Source organism: Plectropomus leopardus, chromosome 6 (assembly GCF_026936395.1).
Source record: "Plectropomus leopardus strain MGB_pleo_1.0 chromosome 6, ASM2693639v1, whole genome shotgun sequence".
NCBI classification, from domain to species: Eukaryota; Metazoa; Chordata; class Actinopteri; order Perciformes; family Serranidae; genus Plectropomus; species Plectropomus leopardus.
Genome location: NC_142181.1, coordinates 28,436,820 through 28,457,218, shown reverse-complemented (window position 1 = coordinate 28,457,218; position 20,399 = coordinate 28,436,820). Strand labels below are relative to the sequence as shown.

At 41.7% G+C, this 20,399-nt stretch overlaps 1 protein-coding gene across 1 annotated transcript in view; it reads left to right on the top strand.

Annotated features, from left to right (window-relative positions):
- Positions 1-19,488, top strand: part of LOC121943513 (protocadherin-16-like) — a 93,782-nt gene extending 74,294 nt beyond the window's left edge. Inside the window, exons 7-21 of the mRNA XM_042487034.2 lie at positions 965-1,152; positions 1,243-1,339; positions 1,887-2,044; positions 3,394-4,240; positions 8,583-8,822; positions 10,262-10,387; positions 10,498-10,707; positions 10,836-11,702; positions 11,808-11,921; positions 12,005-12,216; positions 12,385-12,536; positions 13,180-13,310; positions 13,577-13,863; positions 13,967-14,108; positions 15,094-19,488. Of these exons, the coding sequence (XP_042342968.2) occupies positions 965-1,152; positions 1,243-1,339; positions 1,887-2,044; positions 3,394-4,240; positions 8,583-8,822; positions 10,262-10,387; positions 10,498-10,707; positions 10,836-11,702; positions 11,808-11,921; positions 12,005-12,216; positions 12,385-12,536; positions 13,180-13,310; positions 13,577-13,863; positions 13,967-14,108; positions 15,094-17,684 (6,362 nt within the window). The 3' untranslated portion in view covers positions 17,685-19,488. The remainder of the gene's footprint in view (positions 1-964; positions 1,153-1,242; positions 1,340-1,886; positions 2,045-3,393; positions 4,241-8,582; positions 8,823-10,261; positions 10,388-10,497; positions 10,708-10,835; positions 11,703-11,807; positions 11,922-12,004; positions 12,217-12,384; positions 12,537-13,179; positions 13,311-13,576; positions 13,864-13,966; positions 14,109-15,093) is intronic.
- The last annotated feature ends 911 nt before the right edge of the window (positions 19,489-20,399 follow it).

Below are 20,399 nucleotides of genomic sequence, written 5' to 3'. Positions count from 1 at the left end.
TTTTTAAAGCAGAAGATTATTGAAACAAAGATGAAGATGAATTGAGGGATTAATATGGTAAAAGAATTTTGACTCTAAATCAAGCTGTTTTTTTTAGAAAATTGCTGAAACGTAAAGTTTATTTTTACAGTGCCAACTTTAAGCCTTTGATAGTCCTTTCTTTTGCCTGAGCCAACTTTGGTAAGTTTTTGACATTCAGATTTTGCTGCACAAACACTTTTAGTGGAGAAAAATCAAGAAGAAGAAAAAAAAGAGTAACGTGAGTTAAACAATAAGGCTCCAACAACTACAAAAGAAAGAAAAGCTGCACTTCTGATATCATTTGTAAATTTTGGATGTTGTATAACTTATGTGGCCTTCAGAAGATACAGAAGCATACCTGACCAAAAAATTCAAAATACTCAGTATTATGTTTTTGTTAAGTTGTACATTTCATATAGTTTTTGTAAATTGAACTTAAACTAAACCGAAATAGTCCTCCATCAATGTGAAAAACAAGCTGATTCCATTAGAAAGACTTTGTTTAAACAAAAAATTAAATTATGTGGGGAAATAAAACCTTTATCTTTGTTAAGTCAACTCACGCAGTCATCTCTAAAAGATGAGAGACTAGCATCTCCCTCAAGGTCATAAATTAGTCAGTTGATGGTGACAGTAGCACTAAGCATCTTGCTGGGCTCTAATTGGCCTGCTGAGCCTCTTAGTCTGTGGGTGGAGACTCAAGAGTCTGACTTGTGATTAGTTTCTGGCTGAATTATGAGACTCTACAGCATCTGCCAACCTTCCAAAACTCCTCTATTTGTGTGCATGCACATGTACACGTTCATCTGCGCACTGTGCATGTCCATTACTTGTGTGTCATTGATCAAAGCCTGCTGGCTCTTGAGTCTCTCATCGTTATTCCAGTCCTCTGGACTACTGCCTCGGCATGAAATCCCTCTCATCCACCCTCTACTCTCCCCAGGTGAAATCAGCACAAGGACTACTCTGGACAGAGAGCAGCAGTCGAGTTACCAGCTGGTGGTGGTGGTTCAAGACGGAGGTTCGCCCCCGCGTAGTGCCACAGGAACAGCCTTCATCACTGTCCTTGATGACAATGACAATGACCCCACTTTCACCCACAGCCAAGCGGGCAAAAATCTCATCATACAGGTGATGCTGCAAGACCACAACCACAGGCAGGCACAAAGTGAAATGTATTTCAAGTCTTTGACATATAATAATTTTTTCTTTAACTCATAGGTGACAGAGGGTCAGTCGTCTGGAGTTTTACTAGGCACACTGCAAGCCAAAGACCCAGATGAAGGGGAAAACGGAACTGTAGTCTACTCTTTGTCAGGTACAGTACCTGCAGGAAGTGAAGGTACAACTCATCTGTGCAAAACAGTCAACATTTTGGAAATTAGATAATAATAATAATAATAGTTATTAGTTTTAGTAGTAGTAGTATAAATAACTGTAGTAATGAGAAGAAAAAATAAGGAAAAAAAGGAAAAAACAATTAAGCTAAAAGAACAGCGATGTGAGAAAAGTAAGGTTGTTGGGGGACTTTTTGATTTTTTGATCGATTTTATCTTCAATCTTTTTTGTTTATTTATTCATTATCCAGTCTGCTGTCATCACTGTTTTAGTTTTGTTTCCATGTAAAACACTTTGTCTTTGTAACTTTGTTAAGAAAAGTACTAAATAGACAAAGAATTTTTTGCTATCTACATGTGTAAATAGCATAAACATACGACATTATAGTTGAGTCGATAAGTAACACTTATGTCTAAAAATGGCTTTCTGCTGAAAAAATGCTTCAACTGACTGCCTGGTTTTGTGTATTTTGCTCTCCTGTGTACATCACATACAGTTAAAGTTTTGACTCTGTTTCTCTCTCTAAGGTCCCAGGGCTGAGCGCTTCTCTTTGAACCCAAACACTGGGGAGCTTCGTTCATCATCCCCTCTCAGCCACTCGGAGCGGGCTGAGTACACTCTGACGGTGACAGCTACTGACAGAGGACTGCCCCCTCGCAGCACCTCCTGCTCCCTCACCATTCAGGTCAGACTTTCACTGGAGCTCAGCCAGCACAAACACCCTCACTGCTCACCTATTTAATATCAAAGAATAGGCCCGGGGCTGAGAGGATCCGTGTCTCTGGGCCCCTCAGACTCACTGCAGACATATCAGCCTCACTTCTGACAAGCTCCCCTCCCATCCCCTCCCTTTTCTTCCCCTGTGACTTTTCAAAAGGGAAATTTCTATCTGAAATGGAAAAGTGGGTCTGAATCAAATACTCCCAGCTGGCTCGTGATGAGGGCCAGCTGTAGACTGCTCTGATCAAGGTCATACTCAATGACTTCAACACTTTTTTAATACAGTAGCCCGCAATGAGCAACAGGGCCATACACTCACGTAAAACACAGCATTGAAGGTAATTCAGTTAATATTTAATATAGAACAGAAAATGGACACAATGGAAGAACCCTGGAAGGGAATGCAGATTTATGGGTTCCAGGAAAATAGAGTTGCCATATAAACAGCTCCAATAAGTGCCAGTTCAGTTTTTCCTCTTTTCCAACAACAAAAAATGAAAGTCATAATTATTAGTTAATTGGATTAAACAGTGCAGTGTTGTTCTTGCCCACTGACGCATTTCTGTAATTTCCTTTAATCATCTTTTTAGACTGATTTTCTTAATCCATCGATGATAGGATGGGACTATACCAATTTATTTCTGGAACACTTCTTTTCCATCTAATGTGGAACCAATTTACAGCTTGTCATGTACGATTTCACAACAAACACGGCATATTTTTTCGAGTGCCTACTTACTGTGGGAACTGTGCTGTAGGATGCAATGCTGAGAAACTAGATCACCCCTTCAGCTAACCAAACCCTGTCAGTAATGCTGCTGAAAATTTGATCAGTGCAACCTCTACCTCCCCCCTTTACATCTGCATTTGTTTTATTAAGTGTGTCATGTGTTACTTATGGGGCTCTTTCATACAAAGGAGAGACAAACTAATGTAGTCTTTGAAAGGAATCCTCATCAAAGGAAGTGTAAAGCTGTACACTGTAAAGAAGTATGTCCCAGTACTGAATTCAAACCCTCTTAGCATTTCTTCCTCTGATTGTGTTACTTTTATCATCTATTATTTTTCCTGGCAGTGACATGAGCACCAGATTAAGTGTGATTAAGGTTAGCAGGCGTGTTATTCAAGTCTATAAAAATCTCTTGTAACTGGTTTCATAGCGAGCACATACAGTGCACACAATCTGTTTTTGCTTTGCCCAAAAATCTATGAAACATTTCCATTCTTTCTGTTGAGAATTGTAAATTTGTGTTGCCACCAAGCAGCTAACTGCTGCAGTGCTCTATCCTCATACAGTATTCTTCCTCATTGCAGGTCCTCAGCACTAACAGACCTGCTTCTAAGACCAATTCACTCTCCATATCCTTCAACTCTGTGGAGGAGGCCAAGCCTGGCTCTGTTATTGGCTCAGTCCGCCTTCATGACAGAGAAACCCCAGAGGAGGGGGAGGTGACCTACACAGTGGTGGGGGGGACAGACCGAGATGGGACCTTTGTTGTGGACCGTCTGACCGGAGACGTGTATCTGGCTCGTCCTCTTGATTATGAACGAGACGCACGCTACACTCTGCAAATTGAGGTGGACGACCTCTCCCAGGCCCCTCCCAGCAGCACTCTGGTCAACCTGGACATTGACGTAGAGGACAGTAACGACCATGCCCCTCAGTTCCCCGAGGACCCCATTACCATCGTCATCTCTGAGAACATGGAGGCTGGCTCTTCTGTCTATACATTCCAGGCCATGGATAAGGATGGCAGTGGGCCCAACAGCGAGCTGAAGTACTCTATTCTCCAGCAGTGGCCAAACGCTCCCGGCCTGTTAACCCTCGACCCCTCCACTGGGGTTCTCTCCTTGGGCCAGGAGCTGGACCATGAGGTCACCTCAAACCTGATACTGGTTGTCAAGGCAACAGACTCAGCCCTCGATGCCAGCCAGAGGCGCTGGGGTTCTGTCACAGCGAGGGTGTATGTAACCGATGAGAACGACAATCCGCCAGTTTTCAGCTCACCAACAGCTGTCAGTGTGATGGAGGACCAGCCGGTGGGCTTCGTGGCGTTGTATGTCATGGCCAGAGATGCAGACCAAGGGGAGAATGGCAGAGTGACCTACAGCATCCAGTCAGGCAACACTGGAGGAACATTCAGCCTCAACCCCAACACTGGTAAGTCCAACCCAGTTCCACTGGAGGAGGTGATGTGTGCTTTATGTTGCAAGGCACAAAGTAAGGATGCGGAGGTTGGGGTTGTAGATGGGTTAATCCAGGGATGTCCAAACTTTTTTGAATTGGGGGGTATGTGACAATAGCTTGGGGCCAGCTGCTTCTTGCATTAAATGGGTTATTTTAAAAAGAAATCACAAAGAAATAAAACAAAGGCAACTTTCATCTTTCAGTGAAAATGTTGTCTTTACGCTTCCTTGCTGTGGTCATGTTTTCTACCTCGCAGGAAATGTCTGCCGTTAAGCCTGGTATACAATGTGCAATTTTGGGCTGTCCCAGAAAAAGAATAACCATCTTGACAGAAACGTGACAATATCTTTGGTCGTGGCTCTCAGTCAGTGGTCCCAAGTTGCGCAGTGAGAGAGGCTCAAGGATGACCGTTGTCATGGTCGTGCAATGAAAGACAGCCTGGGATAAAATTGTGACAGTGTCAGAACTTTGAGATGACCATCACACTGTGTGAATGATGTTATGACCTACATCTACTAATCAACCATCCGAAATGCAGCATAAAATGACACACTGATCAGCATGATTCTGCTAAATGCTAATAGATGCTAATACTTCAAGCTCTCGTTGCAAAACCTGCATGCCAAGTTGGGCTCTTTTCCCCAGCCACAACCTTGTCCAAGTTCTCCTCCTCATCCTTTTCTTCAGACTTTTTTTGACACACATAAATGCCACTATAGCGAGGGATCGCTTTGTTAGTTTGCATTTAGCTCTGAACATTACAGCAGTGTAGATGGATGATGAACACCAAGGACGTTTTGCTCTTGCGTATTGACATTGATGGACATAAGTCATAGCCTGCGATTCAGTAGGTGTTGTCATCACACGGTCTGCATTCATCAAACTTGATGTTGTAACCAAGTTTATTAGATCCATGTCACACAGTGTAGCTTGCACTAAATGTATAAGACTGCTAAAATCTCACACTCTGCAGGAGGCTTTAGGTAACCAGATGTTTCCTTGTTTACTGTTTATTAAAACATATTAGCTCTGCCTGCGTAGTTTTTACTTGATGCATGTCTACAAATTATTTGATAGTCCTGCCATTGTGAGGTAAATAGTGAAAATACAAAGTGATATTGCTTGGTCAAGAAAGTGTGTGGCACGCCACATATAGTATATTTTGAGAGTCAGGCTGAGGACTATTTAAATTGGTCCCAGGTTGGCCCTCCCAGACGGACTTTGGACGTGGCTGAGTTAATCATACAGCTGATTAATTAGCTAATTAACTGGTGACCAGTGTGTGTCCTTGTGCCCCAAAATGAGGGTTGAGTTTTTTCTAACAATAATTGCAAACTTTTTCTAACCCAAGCCATATTATAGTTGCAATGCACATAATTTAACATATTTTGGGGCACTGCAGAATCAACCATGTTCTGTCTGGTGATAGTGTTGCATAGGTCAAACAGAGAGAAATCTTTGGAGGAAAATTATGATATTCTGATTAAGCTTCTCCTTTCAAGGTGTTTTCTATAACTTTGTATTAGGGTTAACATATGGAGTCGTGGGAGTGTGGTAATATGTTCAAGAAAAAACATAGAAAACAATTATGAGAAAAACATGAATTTTCAAGAGCTAAAAGTCTTTATCCAAGCTGTTTTTGATTGCAAATGGGAAAAGTTTGCTTTCTGAGCTTTTTGCCAGTAATTCAGATGACTCAGTACAAAGACTGAAGTCCACACACAGAGAGGAAGTTGTGGTGGATGAATGGGTCAACCACAGGACTTTCAACCAGGAGGGTTTGTGTCTTGTGTGAATCAGCGTTGGCTCATTATTTTTAGTTCTTTGTTGACTTATTGTTATTAGTTTATTTAGGATCCATAGCTCCTGAATGCATACTTCAGCAGATTAGCTGAATAGAATGCTTCATGTTAACATTATTTTTCATCTTTGCTAGGATGTCCATCTGATCACCAGATTTAATCCTGGGCATTGGCAAAACTTCCATTTTGGAACTATATTTGAACTCTAATGGGACTTCTTGATTGGATGTTTGCTGGGATTCCTTGTCTACCAATGGCATCTGTGGTTTCATGAAGTTGATCCAGCCTTGCAAAATTAAGCTATGTGTTTTTTCACATAAAATGGTGACTTTACCTCAGAGAATTTCTGATTTTCATTGGAGCCATTCCCTATCCTATTTGTTTTAATAATACTAATACTTTCAGCTTGTCCTCTATAAATATGTATAGTTCCAGTCCCTGTTGTGAACTCCAGTACATTGGAATTACTGAGTTTTGGAAACCCCTTGCTCATGCTGAAATATTTTCAATTTAAGCAGACAAGCGAATCTGCATCTGTTCACCTCTGTTTGGATCTTTTCATGGTATTTTTTCAGCATTTGTACCACCTTTAAATTTTACTTGGCATTGCATATGTACTCACCTTTCCATGTGGTTCCACACAACCCCCCAACCACAATTACCAAACCTCCCCCTACATAAACACACACAAACTCTTGTAATACTCTGCTTACGTCTTAGTGCCACACAACTCTTGCTTCACCTTTCATGACTTATTTCTTTCAGTTGGAGGCCAGACAGACAGAGTAGCCTGCCAAATATTGAACACGCAGGCACGCACACACACACACACACACACACACACACACACACACACATATGCACACACGCACACACACAACCCATCATCTGTTATTGTGGATCTATTCCCATGAAAGACCAAAGAACCTCCTGCTCGGGCTTCTGGGAACCATTAGAGAGAGGATCAGTTACGCGTGTTTGTGTGTACGCGTGTGTGTGTGTGTGTGTGTGTGTGTGTGTGTGTGTGTGTGTGTGTTTGTGTGTTTGTGTGTGTGGGGCTGCACATATGTGTTTGTGTGCTTGCATGAGACTCTTTCAGTTAGTCAAAGTTGACCTTGGGCTATTTGGTCCTGTGGGCTTTGTTGTGGTGTTTGAGACACGTGTCAGCCTTGGCTCCGCCTTCCCCCTTTAAGTCACCAACTGGGATGCCCCTTAGAGCAGCTCTGGGATGGAAACATTCAGCGTCTGTCATGCAAGCCACTTCAGTCCAATGTGTGTGCTCATCTTGAAGTGTTTTCATGCACACTGGTTATTTGTTAGAAAACTGACAGAGTTAATCCTCTGAGCACCTGGTTTGCTCCCGTTTTGGGGTCAGTGACCACAGACCCAGGACCATTTCTATGAGCTCTTTTTTCATTCCTGTTACTCACAGTTTGCCACATTAGACAGAACTATCAAGTTATTATTAGGAATATATAAAGTCACACAGTGAGACACATTCTCATCTCTCATTGTCAGAAGGGAGGTCATTAATTTCACTTTTGGAGCACAGGGAGAGTACACTGGTGATATATTGAATTGCTTCTTTACAAGAGACAGCACCATTCAGGGATTATCACATCAAATGCTGATAAATGACCTGTACATATAAGCGAAGAAAAATGTGTTTGTTGTTGGAGCAACCTCAGCTAACCCTCACACTGCAGTCCAAAGTGTTGGCGCCACAAACCTCACTTAGGCTTAAGATGTTGGAATTAAAAACATCCAAAATGAAAACGTTTCCCTGTTTCCCACTGTCTTTTTGTTCTGCCCATGTGTTATCAGTGACCAGGGATACGGCAGGATCACAGGGGAGTCAAATTTGGTGAAAATATTCCAGCCTGTAACTCCTACCAGATTAAAGGCTTAGGGGCAAGTTATCTCAGTCCTAGCAAGATACAAAGCAAAAACATGCAACAAAAAAGTTAAAACCAAACAGCCCTGACTCTCTGTTTTTAACAGTTGCAGCTCATTTTAAAGCATGAAATTGAAATTGAATCAATGCAAGCTCTAACCTCTTAGGGCAGGATAATGAAAAGGCAAGGGTGCCCCTAATTTCTACGGAGCACGGCAGGCCTGGTTGTTGCGTGTCTAGAGCGTGTGTTTACTGCTTCTTTCTCGATGGCTGCGGCATCTCCAATGGAAAAACTCATAAACTGTGGCCAGACTGCTGGGCTGTTACAGCAGTGGTGGTGGTAGCACTCAGGTAGGCAGAGCTGTGTGTGTGGATGAGATTAACTCTGATTTGGCCCTCACACGGCAACTTTTCACACTTGCGTTTTAAATTATTTGACTACACACAGCCGTGGACAGTGGCATGTTTTATTGCCTTTGATAGCACGCTTTCATAAAGTAGTTGTCTTGTGTAACTGCCTCTGCAAAACAGGCTATAATAAAGTACACCCACACGCAGACACACACACACATACAGGAAATCTCTCCTCACATTTCACCCCTGATTCATCTCTCTACAGGCTCTCTGTCTATTTTCAAACCTCTGGACCGTGAGGAGCAGGACGTCTTTAACCTCACAATAACCGCTGAGGATCATGGGATACCCCAGCACTCGTCCAGCCAGCTGCTGTGTGTTCATGTGATTGATGTTAATGATGAGGTGCCCTGGTTTGAGGAGAGTCAGTATGAAGCCCAGATCTCTGAGAACCAGCCTCCAGGAACTAGCGTGTTGACAGTGTCCGCCTCTGATCTGGACCAAGGTGAGACAGACAATGTGCACTTGCTTAGTTATGGCAGCTTTGGTGCAGTATGCAGTCCGACTTTTCTAGTCAACCATGCGTTCTCAGTGACCCCTGATTTGTTCATTTGCAGGTCGAACTACCACCAGCGGGAAAGTTAATATTTTAATAATGTTGATATAATGGGTATATAATGTACATGTCTAAAACAACTATGTTATGATGTGAAACAGGTCTAAACTACATGTTAACATATAATCATGAAAATGCTGATTATATGTAGTTACATGCAACCTAAATGCCCTTTAAACCAAATTTAGTCTTATTTTAACCTTTTGAAACCTGAGCCAATTGGCTTGAAAGAAGGCTATGAGCAGCATTAGAAAAAAAGACTGAAAAATTAGAAAGAGACTTTTTAAAAAAGTTAAAAGAAAATGAGCTAAAATCAGCAAAAAAAAAAGAAGAAAAAAAAACAGGAAATTACCTGAAAAAAGTGCTAAAATAAAAACAAAAAATGTATGTATGAATAATAAATGTATATATTTCTATAACCTTATTTTAAATGTATAATTATAATAGCGATAAATATTGTTGTTTTTATATTTTTTAATTTTTTTAACTAGTTATTTGATAGTTCTGTCTCCCATTTTAAAAGCATATTTTCTGGTCTTTTTTTGTCACCCTTTACTATTTTTTTTGCAATTGGTGGGACATTACATTTCATTTCAATCAGTTTTTGAAAGAAATCAAACCAATTTGCTCATGTTTCAAAGGTTTAAATGCCTGTGAAATGTGTCTGCAGGCAAAAAAGAAAACTGATGTTGATCCACGTTTCAAAGGGTTAAACAAGACACTTAGATAGCTTTTGAATGGCAAATTACTAGAATCATGCCGTGTGTGTACGTGTGTGTGTGTGTGTGTATTCTTTAAAAATAGATATAAAATTGTGCTGCTTCAGCAGTTGAGATTGTAAAATTGCCTGTAATTCCTTGCAGCCTTCATGTGCTGAGTATGTGTCCACATTACAGACATAAACAGTTGTTTTTAATTGTTGACTCAGTAGGGTGGGGGTTTGGGTACAGAAAGAGTGCATTCCCTCAGACTTAGTCAGAAGCACATAAAACAGAAGGATTATAAACTTTCTCTCCAAAAGCAATTAGAGAAGTAAACAGGTGAGGTTGCCAGATTGCTTTCTGTTAGCACGCAATCTGGCATCCAGACACCTGAGGGAGGGCCGTCACTGCCAAACGCTTAGACAGCAAAACTAATGACAAACAAACAAATCGGGATACAAGCTATTAACAAGAGAAATGCAAATACCTTCTACTTAATGCTCTGTTTTTGTTAAATATTTACAGATTATTGGAATTAATATTCTTCACTTTGGAGACATTTTATTATTGGTTTACATTTTTTTCGATGTTTAAATTAAGGCAAAGTCACTGTGTGTTTTTCTGTAGGAACTAATGGGCAAGTGACATATGGTGGTATTTCAGAGGAGGGCTTCAGCATCAACCCAGTGACAGGTGTAATAACGACCACTAAGTTGCTAGATAGGGAGCTCCAGGAGTACTACACAGTGACAGGTAATACCCTTTCACTCTCCTACACCATCACATACTTTTCAAATTTGTCGTTAGTTACTATTAATGCTGCTGTGTTTTTTTTTCGTTCTTTCTTTCATATGTTTTGACAGTTTATGCAAAAGATGAAGGCCTCCCTCCCAACTATGCCAAAGCCACAGTGAGGATCAGAGTGCTCGATGAAAATGACAATGCTCCTTTCTTTGGCCGTCTCTACTACACTATAGAGGTGCCTGAAAACCTGGAGGCATTACCTCTGTTCACACTGAGAGCTATTGACCAGGATGCAGGAGATAGTGGAGAGATAAGCTACAAAATTACAGGTGATTCGGCAGTTCGTTTTGTTGTACCATTCAGTTTCTGTCTTATCAACTTAACTGGTTCAATGATTCTGCATTGTATATTATCTTTGATAAGTTTTTATAACCGTTCACCACTGCTCTCCTTGCAGCTGGAGATCCATCAGGAGACTTCCGCCTGGACAGACAGTCAGGTGTGCTGTCCACCTCAAGGCCTCTGGATCGGGAGAAGAGAGCTGGGTACACGTTAACAGTCACAGCTCAGGACCAGGGCCACCCTCCCCTCAGCGGCACAGCTACTGTTGAGGTGACCATTATGGACATCAACGATCACAGCCCCCAGTTTCAGAGTAGCAGCTACACTGCAGATGTCTCAGAGGATGTTCCCATTGGCTCGCTGGTTCTGGAGGTGAAAGCTGTTGATCTGGATCAGGGCCCTAACAGCCAGGTGCTGTACTTTCTGAGCCGTGGCTCTCAGAGCATGTTCATCATAGACCAGAACACAGGCCGCATTATCACAGCAGCACCCCTTGACAGAGAGAGAACTGCTTCTTACACCTTTGAGGTGTGTGCCACTGACTCCTCCCCAGGAAACCCACGAAACTCTACTGCCCAGGTGACGGTCTACATTCAGGATGTGAACGACAACGCACCCTTCTTCATCCAGGACCCTCTTATTGTGAACATCTCCGCCAGCAGTGTGTCCAGTCGCCGAGTGCTGGCCACCATGAGGGCGGAGGACAAGGACTTTGGGGCTAATGGCTCTGTGTTTTATCGTTTTGCCAACCCTGTGAGGGGCTTCACCATCAACTCACTGACGGGAGACATCCAGGCCACAGAGAAGCTGCAGACTCTGACACAAAGCCAGAGGACTTTGATAGTTCAGGCCATGGACCAGGGAAACCCAGCTCAGTCCTCCTTGGGGGTGGTTATCATTTATATCAGGGAACAAAGCTACAGGGGGATTCGCTTCTCTCGTACGGCTCGAGACGTCAGTCTGCAGGAGAACGCTGCCAAAGGTTTTCATATTAGATTTTAATCTGTTTATTTGAACATTTGTGAATGTAAATAGGATATAAGTTCAAGTAAAAATCTCAAACCAACTGTGTTTTTTTGCCTTACAGGCACAGTCGTAACGCAGACTCAGGCCCAGTACCCTGATGGCTCTCAAACTGGTATCAGCTACAGTCTTTTCAGTGGAAACAGAATGCAATCCTTCGGAATAAACTCCATTACTGGTAAGTGCAGAGATGGCAGCACACATTCTTAAACAATGTTTTCCAAATCTAAACTGTGACTCACTGTTATTTTTGTGAATTAGGTGAAATATGGGTCCAGAAATCTGAAGAACTAGACTATGAGGAGACTCCAAAACTCCGCCTTGTGGTGAAAGCTGAGACGGCATCCTCCAGCTCCTACATGGCTGTCAACTTAATCCTTCAGGACGTCAACGACAACTTGCCACGCTTTCAGCTCCAGAACTATGTAGCCTACATTAGAGAGGCACAGGGCTACGATTTTCCCATTATTCAGGTGTAGTAGCCTGTCCCCCACACATTTATTATGGTTGGCTGTTTTCAAAGTGTGAAGTTGTAGAAAAGAAAAGAACTCGTGCTTGCTTACTAGTCCATGTTACACTGAAACAGCTGTTGCAAATATTTCTGTATTTCTCTTTCCAAAATGGGTCGGTCATTTCCTCAGGTTGCTGCAGATGACCTGGACCAGGGTCAGAACGGTCAGGTGACCTACTCTATCAGGTCATCATCCATGAGTGGCTTGTTTAAGATAGACCCACTGACTGGCAGCATCACCACTGCAGCCATAATGGACAGAGAGATCTGGACGCAGACAAAGTGAGTCTTTTTTTTCTCTTTGTCTGTTATCACATCCTGCCATGTAACCACATGGCAGTTCATCTCTGCCCTTCACACATGCATGTTTAATGTTTGTTACAGTGATAATGTCCATTCTCTCTCAAATAATTTTGTAGTAACTTTATTATTTTAATTGTAAGGCTATTTTTGTGTGAATTCCAATTAAAAATACCTACATTTTTCTTAATAAATGAGAATATACTGTATGTTTGCATTACTGCAGTTTGCATTAGGTTGTCTTTGAACAAAAGCTGCTCAGAAAGTAGATTCAGTTATGGAAATAGAAGAGAGAATTTGTAAGAAATACAAATGAGCTGATGGTCATGCACCAAATTTATATAAAGAAAATCATGTTTGCCCTGCAGACGGTGTATTTTAAAATCAGATTGTAAACAAGTTTTGCTTTATAGATTTTTTTTAAATTTGTTTCACAGTCACTTTTTAATGTTGAAAAATAAGATCTGATGAATTCCAGATTTGCATGAAAACAAAAAAGTGAGCCATATTTCTTGTTAGAAAAAAACCCAACTTTTTATGCTCAGTCTGAAACAAAACGTGCTGATCTTGGTGGTGGGTGAAACAGTTAAAAGTTCAGACACTGACATTCATTATGTGGCACCAGGCTTGTTGTTACGGCAACAGACCGGGGAACCCCGCGGCTGGCTGGCTCTGCCACCCTCACTGTGATCATCATCGACCTCAATGACAACAGTCCCATGATTCCTCAGCATCGGGAGATCCGTGTGCCGGAGGGTAAGTCAGCTTCACAGTGGAAGTTAGTGCAGTGATCTTATCATAAAGCCTCACATCGCAGTTCACTCAGCGGGGCTCACTGAGAAAAGTCTGACCCTATTACGAAACAAACTATTGCCAAGTTCCTCTGTTCATTTCCTGTCTATTAGATCAAGGCTTTTCAGAACAGGATATTTCTTGATAAAGTTTTTCTTGTGCTTTGTGCTTCATTTCTGCTGCAACCTGAATGTCTTCTTCTCCTGCCTCCCCGCCTTATTATCATACAGACACTCTGATCGGCACAGTTATCACCCAAGTAACAGGAAATGATGTGGACTCTGGGCCAGCCCTCTCCTACACACTACACCTGGATATGAGCAGCCAGGGCATGTTTGGGATTCATCGTTATGGAGGAGGGGTGTCTCTGACGGGCCATCTGGACTATGAGGAGAGGACGTGGTACACTCTGACTGTCCGCTCATCTGACTCTAAACATGAGAGCGAGGCCAACATCACTGTGCTGGTGGATGATGTAAACGATAACGCCCCCACCTTTACACAAGATTTGTATCAGGTGCAGCTGCTTTCACACACCTGCATATACCACCACCTTTTTGAGTGTTAGATATAGATTGTTGATGTATATACCTATACCTGTATTGTGTGTTTCTCATTAGGTGACGGTATCAGAGCACCTCCCAGCAGGCAGTGCTGTCATCACAGTAACAGCCACAGACTGTGACTCCGGGGATAATGGGAAAATTAGCTACAGAGTAATGTCATCATCTAGAGGCGTCTTCTACATTGACCCAAGCAATGGTGAGGTTACTGTGTGCACATTTATGGTTATTTATAACTGTTTCCCTCCGCTTAACCTAGAGCTCCCTTTAATTACCCTTCATAAAAATGTGGTCCCCTATGGCTCTCCTTGGATATGCATTTGAGGTTTGCACACATTTGCAACAGATATTGCAAAATATTTAATCATTTTGTTCATTAAAGTTATTGAAAACCAGATTTAATGTTATTTGCCTCAGATGTTTTGCATGACATAGCATCTAAAAATAAGTGAATTATAAAAAAGGACTCTTTATGCCTCAAGCTATTCTGTCTCCTGTTCTAAAATGCAACTCCTTTGCATTACATAACGCTCCCTACAAACCTGGTACTGTGTTTACAAAACTAATTACAAATGAAATATTTATTTGAATCATTCATTGTTATTTAACAGCAAGCTTCCCTGTGTTTTAACCCTTTAAACCCCAGATCAACATCAGTTTTCTTGTGCTTGGTTCAAATGCCTTTCACAAGCATTTAAACCTTTCAAATGTGAGCACATTTTGTTTAATTACTTTTGAAAACATGGGGAAAAAGGCAATCCGCAATATCGCATGAAATGTCCTGCAAATTGCAAAAAATAAGTAAAAAGTTACAAGGAAATGACCTGAAAATAAACGTACAAAACCCAAAGGAGAATTCTAAGAAAATTATAAAATGGCAAGGCGGAAACATCAAGAAACCTGTATTTGAATGTATTATATTATATACTTTTTAATAGTTTAAAATAGTTGTTTAATTCAGGTAATTTTTTAATTTTTTTTTAAATAACTTTACTAATTTCTTGCTTTTTGGGGGGTCTTTTTTTGTTAGTTGCTTATTGCCTTCTTTTCATGTGTTTGAAAGAAGTCAATTTTGCTCAGATTTTAAAGGGTTAAACAACTTTGATAATATATATGTTGGGGTCTGGAGAGACAAATCAAATAAAATTGCTCTTTTTCTGACCATGTTCTTTGTAATCTTACAGGAACTCTGTTTGTGAACCAAAAAACAGAGTTTGATTTTAAGAATCCCTCCATCCTGGTGGTAATTGAGGTGCGAGACCAGGGCACTCCATCCCTCTCATCCATTGCAACTGTCCAAGTGCAAGTGTCCGATGTCAACGACGATGCCCCCATCTTCCACCAGTCAGAGTACAGAGCCACTGTGAGTGAAGATGGACTTCCTGGATCAACTGTTCTGACATTAGAGGCTGTGGATGGAGACCTGTCCCGGGATAACTGTGGTTTTGATTTTGCCATTGCCAGTGGCAACTCAGGAAATGCCTTCCAGATTGAGAGCAGTGTGCGCTTCTTGGAGGGGCAGGGCTTCCAGACAGTCGGCAGCCTGATCCTGGTGGAGGAGCTGGACTTTGAAGCAGTGCCAAGTTATAACCTGACTGTTGTGGTGTCTGATCGTGGAATCCCTCAGCGTAGCTCGAGCGTGCCTATCCTTATCAGTGTTACAGACGCCAACGACAACCCTCCAGCTTTCAGCCGAGCCGAGTATAGTGTGGTGCTGAGCGAGGGTGCAGCAGCAGGAACTGAAATCTTGCAACTATCTGCAACAGATCCTGACTCTGCTCCCAATGGAGAGGTGCAGTACTCCATAAGCTCAGGGGATGAGACGAACCTTTTCCAAGTGGACCAGTGGACCGGTGCCTTGAGGCTGCAGAGACCTTTGGACAGTGAGAGGCAGTGGTCCCATGTGATTGTTGTCCAAGCTACTGATGGTCAAGGACACTATGCTTTGGCCCCAGTCAGTATCGAGGTGAAGGACATCAATGATAACCGTCCCTTCTTTCCCCTTAAAGTAATAACTGCGAGCATCAGGGAAAACCGACCCCAGAATGCCTTAGTCACCATGCTGCATGCAATTGACCATGACAGAGGTGCTTTTGGACAGCTGAGGTACTACATGTTAGACAGCTCTACAGAGGGAAGAGAGGCCTTCTTCATGAACCAAACTTCAGGAGAAGTACGGACTCGCTCTACATTTGACTTTGAGAAGGTAAACTCCTTCCATTTTGTGGCTGTTGCCATGGATGCGGGCAATTATTCTGCTACTGTAACAGTGCAGGTTTATGTTACAGGGGAGGATGAGTATGATCCTGTTTTCACCTCGTCCGAGTTCTCATTTGAAGTGCCTGAGGGAGCAAAGAAAGGCCAGATCATTGGCAAAGTGCAAGCCCAAGATGAGGATGGAGGCGTGGATGGCATTGTCCTCTACTCTCTAGCAGACAGCTCGCCTTATTTTGAAGTCAATAAATCAACAGGAGAGATTTCCTTAAAGATGGACAGCTACAGTAGACATGTGAGTCGCTCGAAAAGAGAGCTGCGTGTAATGACATTGGACGTGACTGCTCACAGCCCTCTGGAGACATCCCGCATAGCAGGGGCCAAAGTTACTGTAGATGTGACCCATACATCATTTGGTCTCACCAATGACGTGAATATGCTTCTTATCAGCGTCATTGCAGTTTCACTTGGGACCATAGTCATACTCATAATAATTGCTGTTGCACTCTTTTTTGTTAAATTAAGACGTCAGAAAAGGGAGAGAAAAGCGCACGGACGGACACCGGCGTCAGGCACCATGCTGCACAAGTTTGAGGAAACAAAGATAGCAGCAAACGAGATGATATACCATCAGGCCCTGCCTGGATACACAGCTGATCAGAGTGGCAGCAGTGGGGGTCCATACACTCGTGGTGGGTCCCTTGATCCCTCCCACTCCAGTGGCCGTGGCTCTGCTGAGGCAGAGGCAGCAGAGGATGACGAGATCAGAATGATTAACGAATACCCACGAGTGTCAAGTATCTCCTCTTCCATGCAGGAGCGTATCTCTGCCCGAGGTCCGGACTCTGGAATCCAGCAGGATGCAGATCAGCTGTCAGATGTGTCCTGTGAGCCCTCCATCGACTGGTTCAAAGGGAAGAAACTGGGCAGTCTGAATAGTACTTTATTAGCTGGCCAGGTGCCAGTCTACAGGGATGAGGGGGGTGGGTATGTGGGTGTGGGACGGGGACTCAGCATCTCCCACCCTAAAGATTATACTTTTCCAGAGGATGGAAAACCTCCTGTTGATGGCTCGCTGACAGCCATCGTGGCTAGTGATGAGGAGCTGAGGGGCAGCTATAACTGGGACTACCTGCTAAACTGGTGTCCCCAGTTCCAACCATTAGCTAACGTTTTTACTGAAATAGCACGTTTAAAAGATGAAACAGCTCCTCCTCATCCCCGCAGGTCGTTTCATCACAAAGCAAAGGCCGAGTCAAGAATCGACCCTCCTCCTCTCATAACCTCTGTGGCCCACCCCGGGGCCAAAACTGTACCTCCGAAGCCTGCCGTAGGGAGGACGTTCCCACACTTGGCTTCTCTACGAAGATCTCCCCTCAGCGCAGAGGGATCCATCTCCTCAGTCGCCATGTCTCCAAGTTTCTCCCCCTCTCTCTCACCACTGGCAGCACGTTCTCCCGCAATTACACCCTTCAGTGTCTCACAGGGCCCCTCCGCATCGATGATCAGCACAACCGAACACAATTTAGAGCACAGTGAGGAGGCAGAGTTGAGGATTTAAAGACAAATTCTGAAGGGTGAATTAAAACAGAGTCATTGCTGTCCCAGACTTGTTCTACTGTATGACCACAGGGGCTGCAACACGAAATGAGTAAATGCTATCTCTTTCTCAAGAGTACACATGGTTACACTAAGAAGTCCAAATAACTGAAGTTCTGGTGCTTACTGAAGAAAAGCTTAACTACACGACTAACAGGCCAAAATGGACTTTGCCTTTTTTGTGTATGTTTGTGTGAAATAAAAAAAAAACTCCTCATTCTTCTGTTGATCAGTGTTAATTTGCACATCCGAATGGAGATTCATACATGATGTCAATATTTTGTACAAAAGCATTGTCTATATTTTTATATTTACATGTGATTTCTGACAAGAAATGGCATTAAAGTGTCAAAAGGTTGCTAAAACCTCAGAATATATTTCTATATTTGTATATTTGTAGTTTGTACTGTAATGTTTGTACTGTATGTTGATTTTTTCTCTTGTAATTCTTAACCTTGTGGTTTTAAATGAAGCTCTTCATCAATGCTTTATGAATTGGGATTGTTGTAACAGATTATTGTAAATATTTATAGAGAAAGTGACGTCCTTGCTTGAACAAATGAAACATCAGTCAGAATAGACTATTGTGTGATCGGGTTTTCTACCGTTCCAGTGTTTGATCTCAGATCAGAAGGTAATCATGAATGTGAAATGCTGAAAAGTTGTCTTAGTTCTCAACATTTGTCCTATCATTTTTTGCAAGGGAAATGAAACGTGACATCCAATGATCGTGTCCTTCAGGTGCCCTGGCTTTAATTTCTCACAGCTAGCCTTACTGCTTTCATTTTGCAATGTGAAAATACTTCATTAGAGGGAAAACATTGAGCAGCTATGTGGTAAATGTAAAATTGTTCGCTCCATCAGCAGCTGAATCATTCCAGAGAATGTAAGCCTTGGTCATTTTTCTACTCACCTAATGTTCCTCAGTAAAATATTAAAGACTCATTCACTAAGCTCTAAATCAGTGCCATCCTGACACTGAAATTTGCAGCAGGTTTTTCTCATTTTTGTCCAGATTTGTTTGTATAGATTTATTTACAAACTGTAATGAATGTTATTTTGGACCACATTTGTACCCTAGCACTATAAAGAATACTATACGGTTTAAAAGTAATAAAAAGTGTTACATATAGTTTGATGGAAGTAAAATGTATTTTTATGAATGTTCAAACACCACCAGAGAATGTTTCCTAGTTAATGAGTATATTCATGTCATGCACATGTTCAGCCATATTCACGTAATGCTTTTACACAGATGCCTACGCCATAAATACATTCAGAGTCATAACTGGGTTTTTTGGCAGCCTTTAAAAAATGAAACAATGTGTAAATTTGCATTAATAAGTAGAGCAGTAGAGCCCTGCCATGACCTAATTGCAGATTCCTCTTTCCTTGTAATTATTCTAAAAGTATTTTGTTTGCCTTATCCCATTTCTAAACCTTCGCTAACATTATCTTAAGCAAAACTAACATTCTGCAGTATTTTTTATTTATTATATAGGTAGACTTCAGAAGCTGAGAAGCTTTGTAAATTATATACAAGGATTTTGAACATGGCCAAATAAACATGAACACTACCTATTTTGACAGAAGGTACCTTGTTTTTTTTTGTTTTGTACTTAACAGTGTTACTTGCCACTTCATGTTTGTCCAAACTTTGTGTATAACAGTGCCATAGAAGAGAAATTCCTCCAACATATTCTAGGCTCATCCAGAGAAATGTTTTTGAGCAAAAAGTGCCTGATTAAAGTACTTATGTGAACAAATCGTCGCCTCGTCACATCTTTCCCAGCTCAGAATAATGGTATGAAAATGATTTATATGACAGAAGTTATTATGTGGGATTAATCCACAGAGCTGCGTGATCTTGAATTACAAGTAAAGAATCCCGAAGATAACCCTTGTTTTAATATCAGTATGTCCAACAAGCAGGTAGTTGACGTGACATTTTCCAAAGCATAAGACATGACCAGTGTTTTACCCTGAGGGTTTATACATTTAGCTCCTCCGATCCTTGATGTTTTGTTGATTTAGGCACCTTCAGAGGGCATCCAAGACCTTCAAAATCTAAATACAACTAAAGTCACTACTCTGTTACCCCAACCTTGTATAAACTGTGCAACTTAAAACTCCCTATTGTCTAAGGGACAGTAGGATAAATGGATGAATGCAGGCCTCAAACAATCAAATTCAGTCTCTGTATTGTCCCAATTTTAAGCAAATGTACCTCAAATTAACAATATTTGATTTAATGATACCCATTAAGTGTTATTTAGAACTTGATGGGCATATATAATGTAATATAATCACAGCACCAATGCCTTACTTTCTCCTAAAAGCAGCCATGAAAAACAGCAAAGAAAAAAACAAAAAAACAAAAACAAAACTGACACAGTCTGTCCAGTTGATGCTCTTACTGGAGCTTTCCCAGAACAGATGAAGACAAAACACATGATTTTGAAACAAAACACCCTGGAAAATATAAAGAAACCTTCAGTTTCCTCACATGAAATTCTAAGATCAGCTTCATTCCATTCCTATATATTTGTTTGTTCAAATTAGCACCACATTAACATGGAGCCAGACTTATTTCCATTCTTCTTTTGTGTTCTAACGCCCGATGCCAAAGGATCTCATTCACATTATGTTTTGCAGCTCAAGTCATTCATCATGTTAC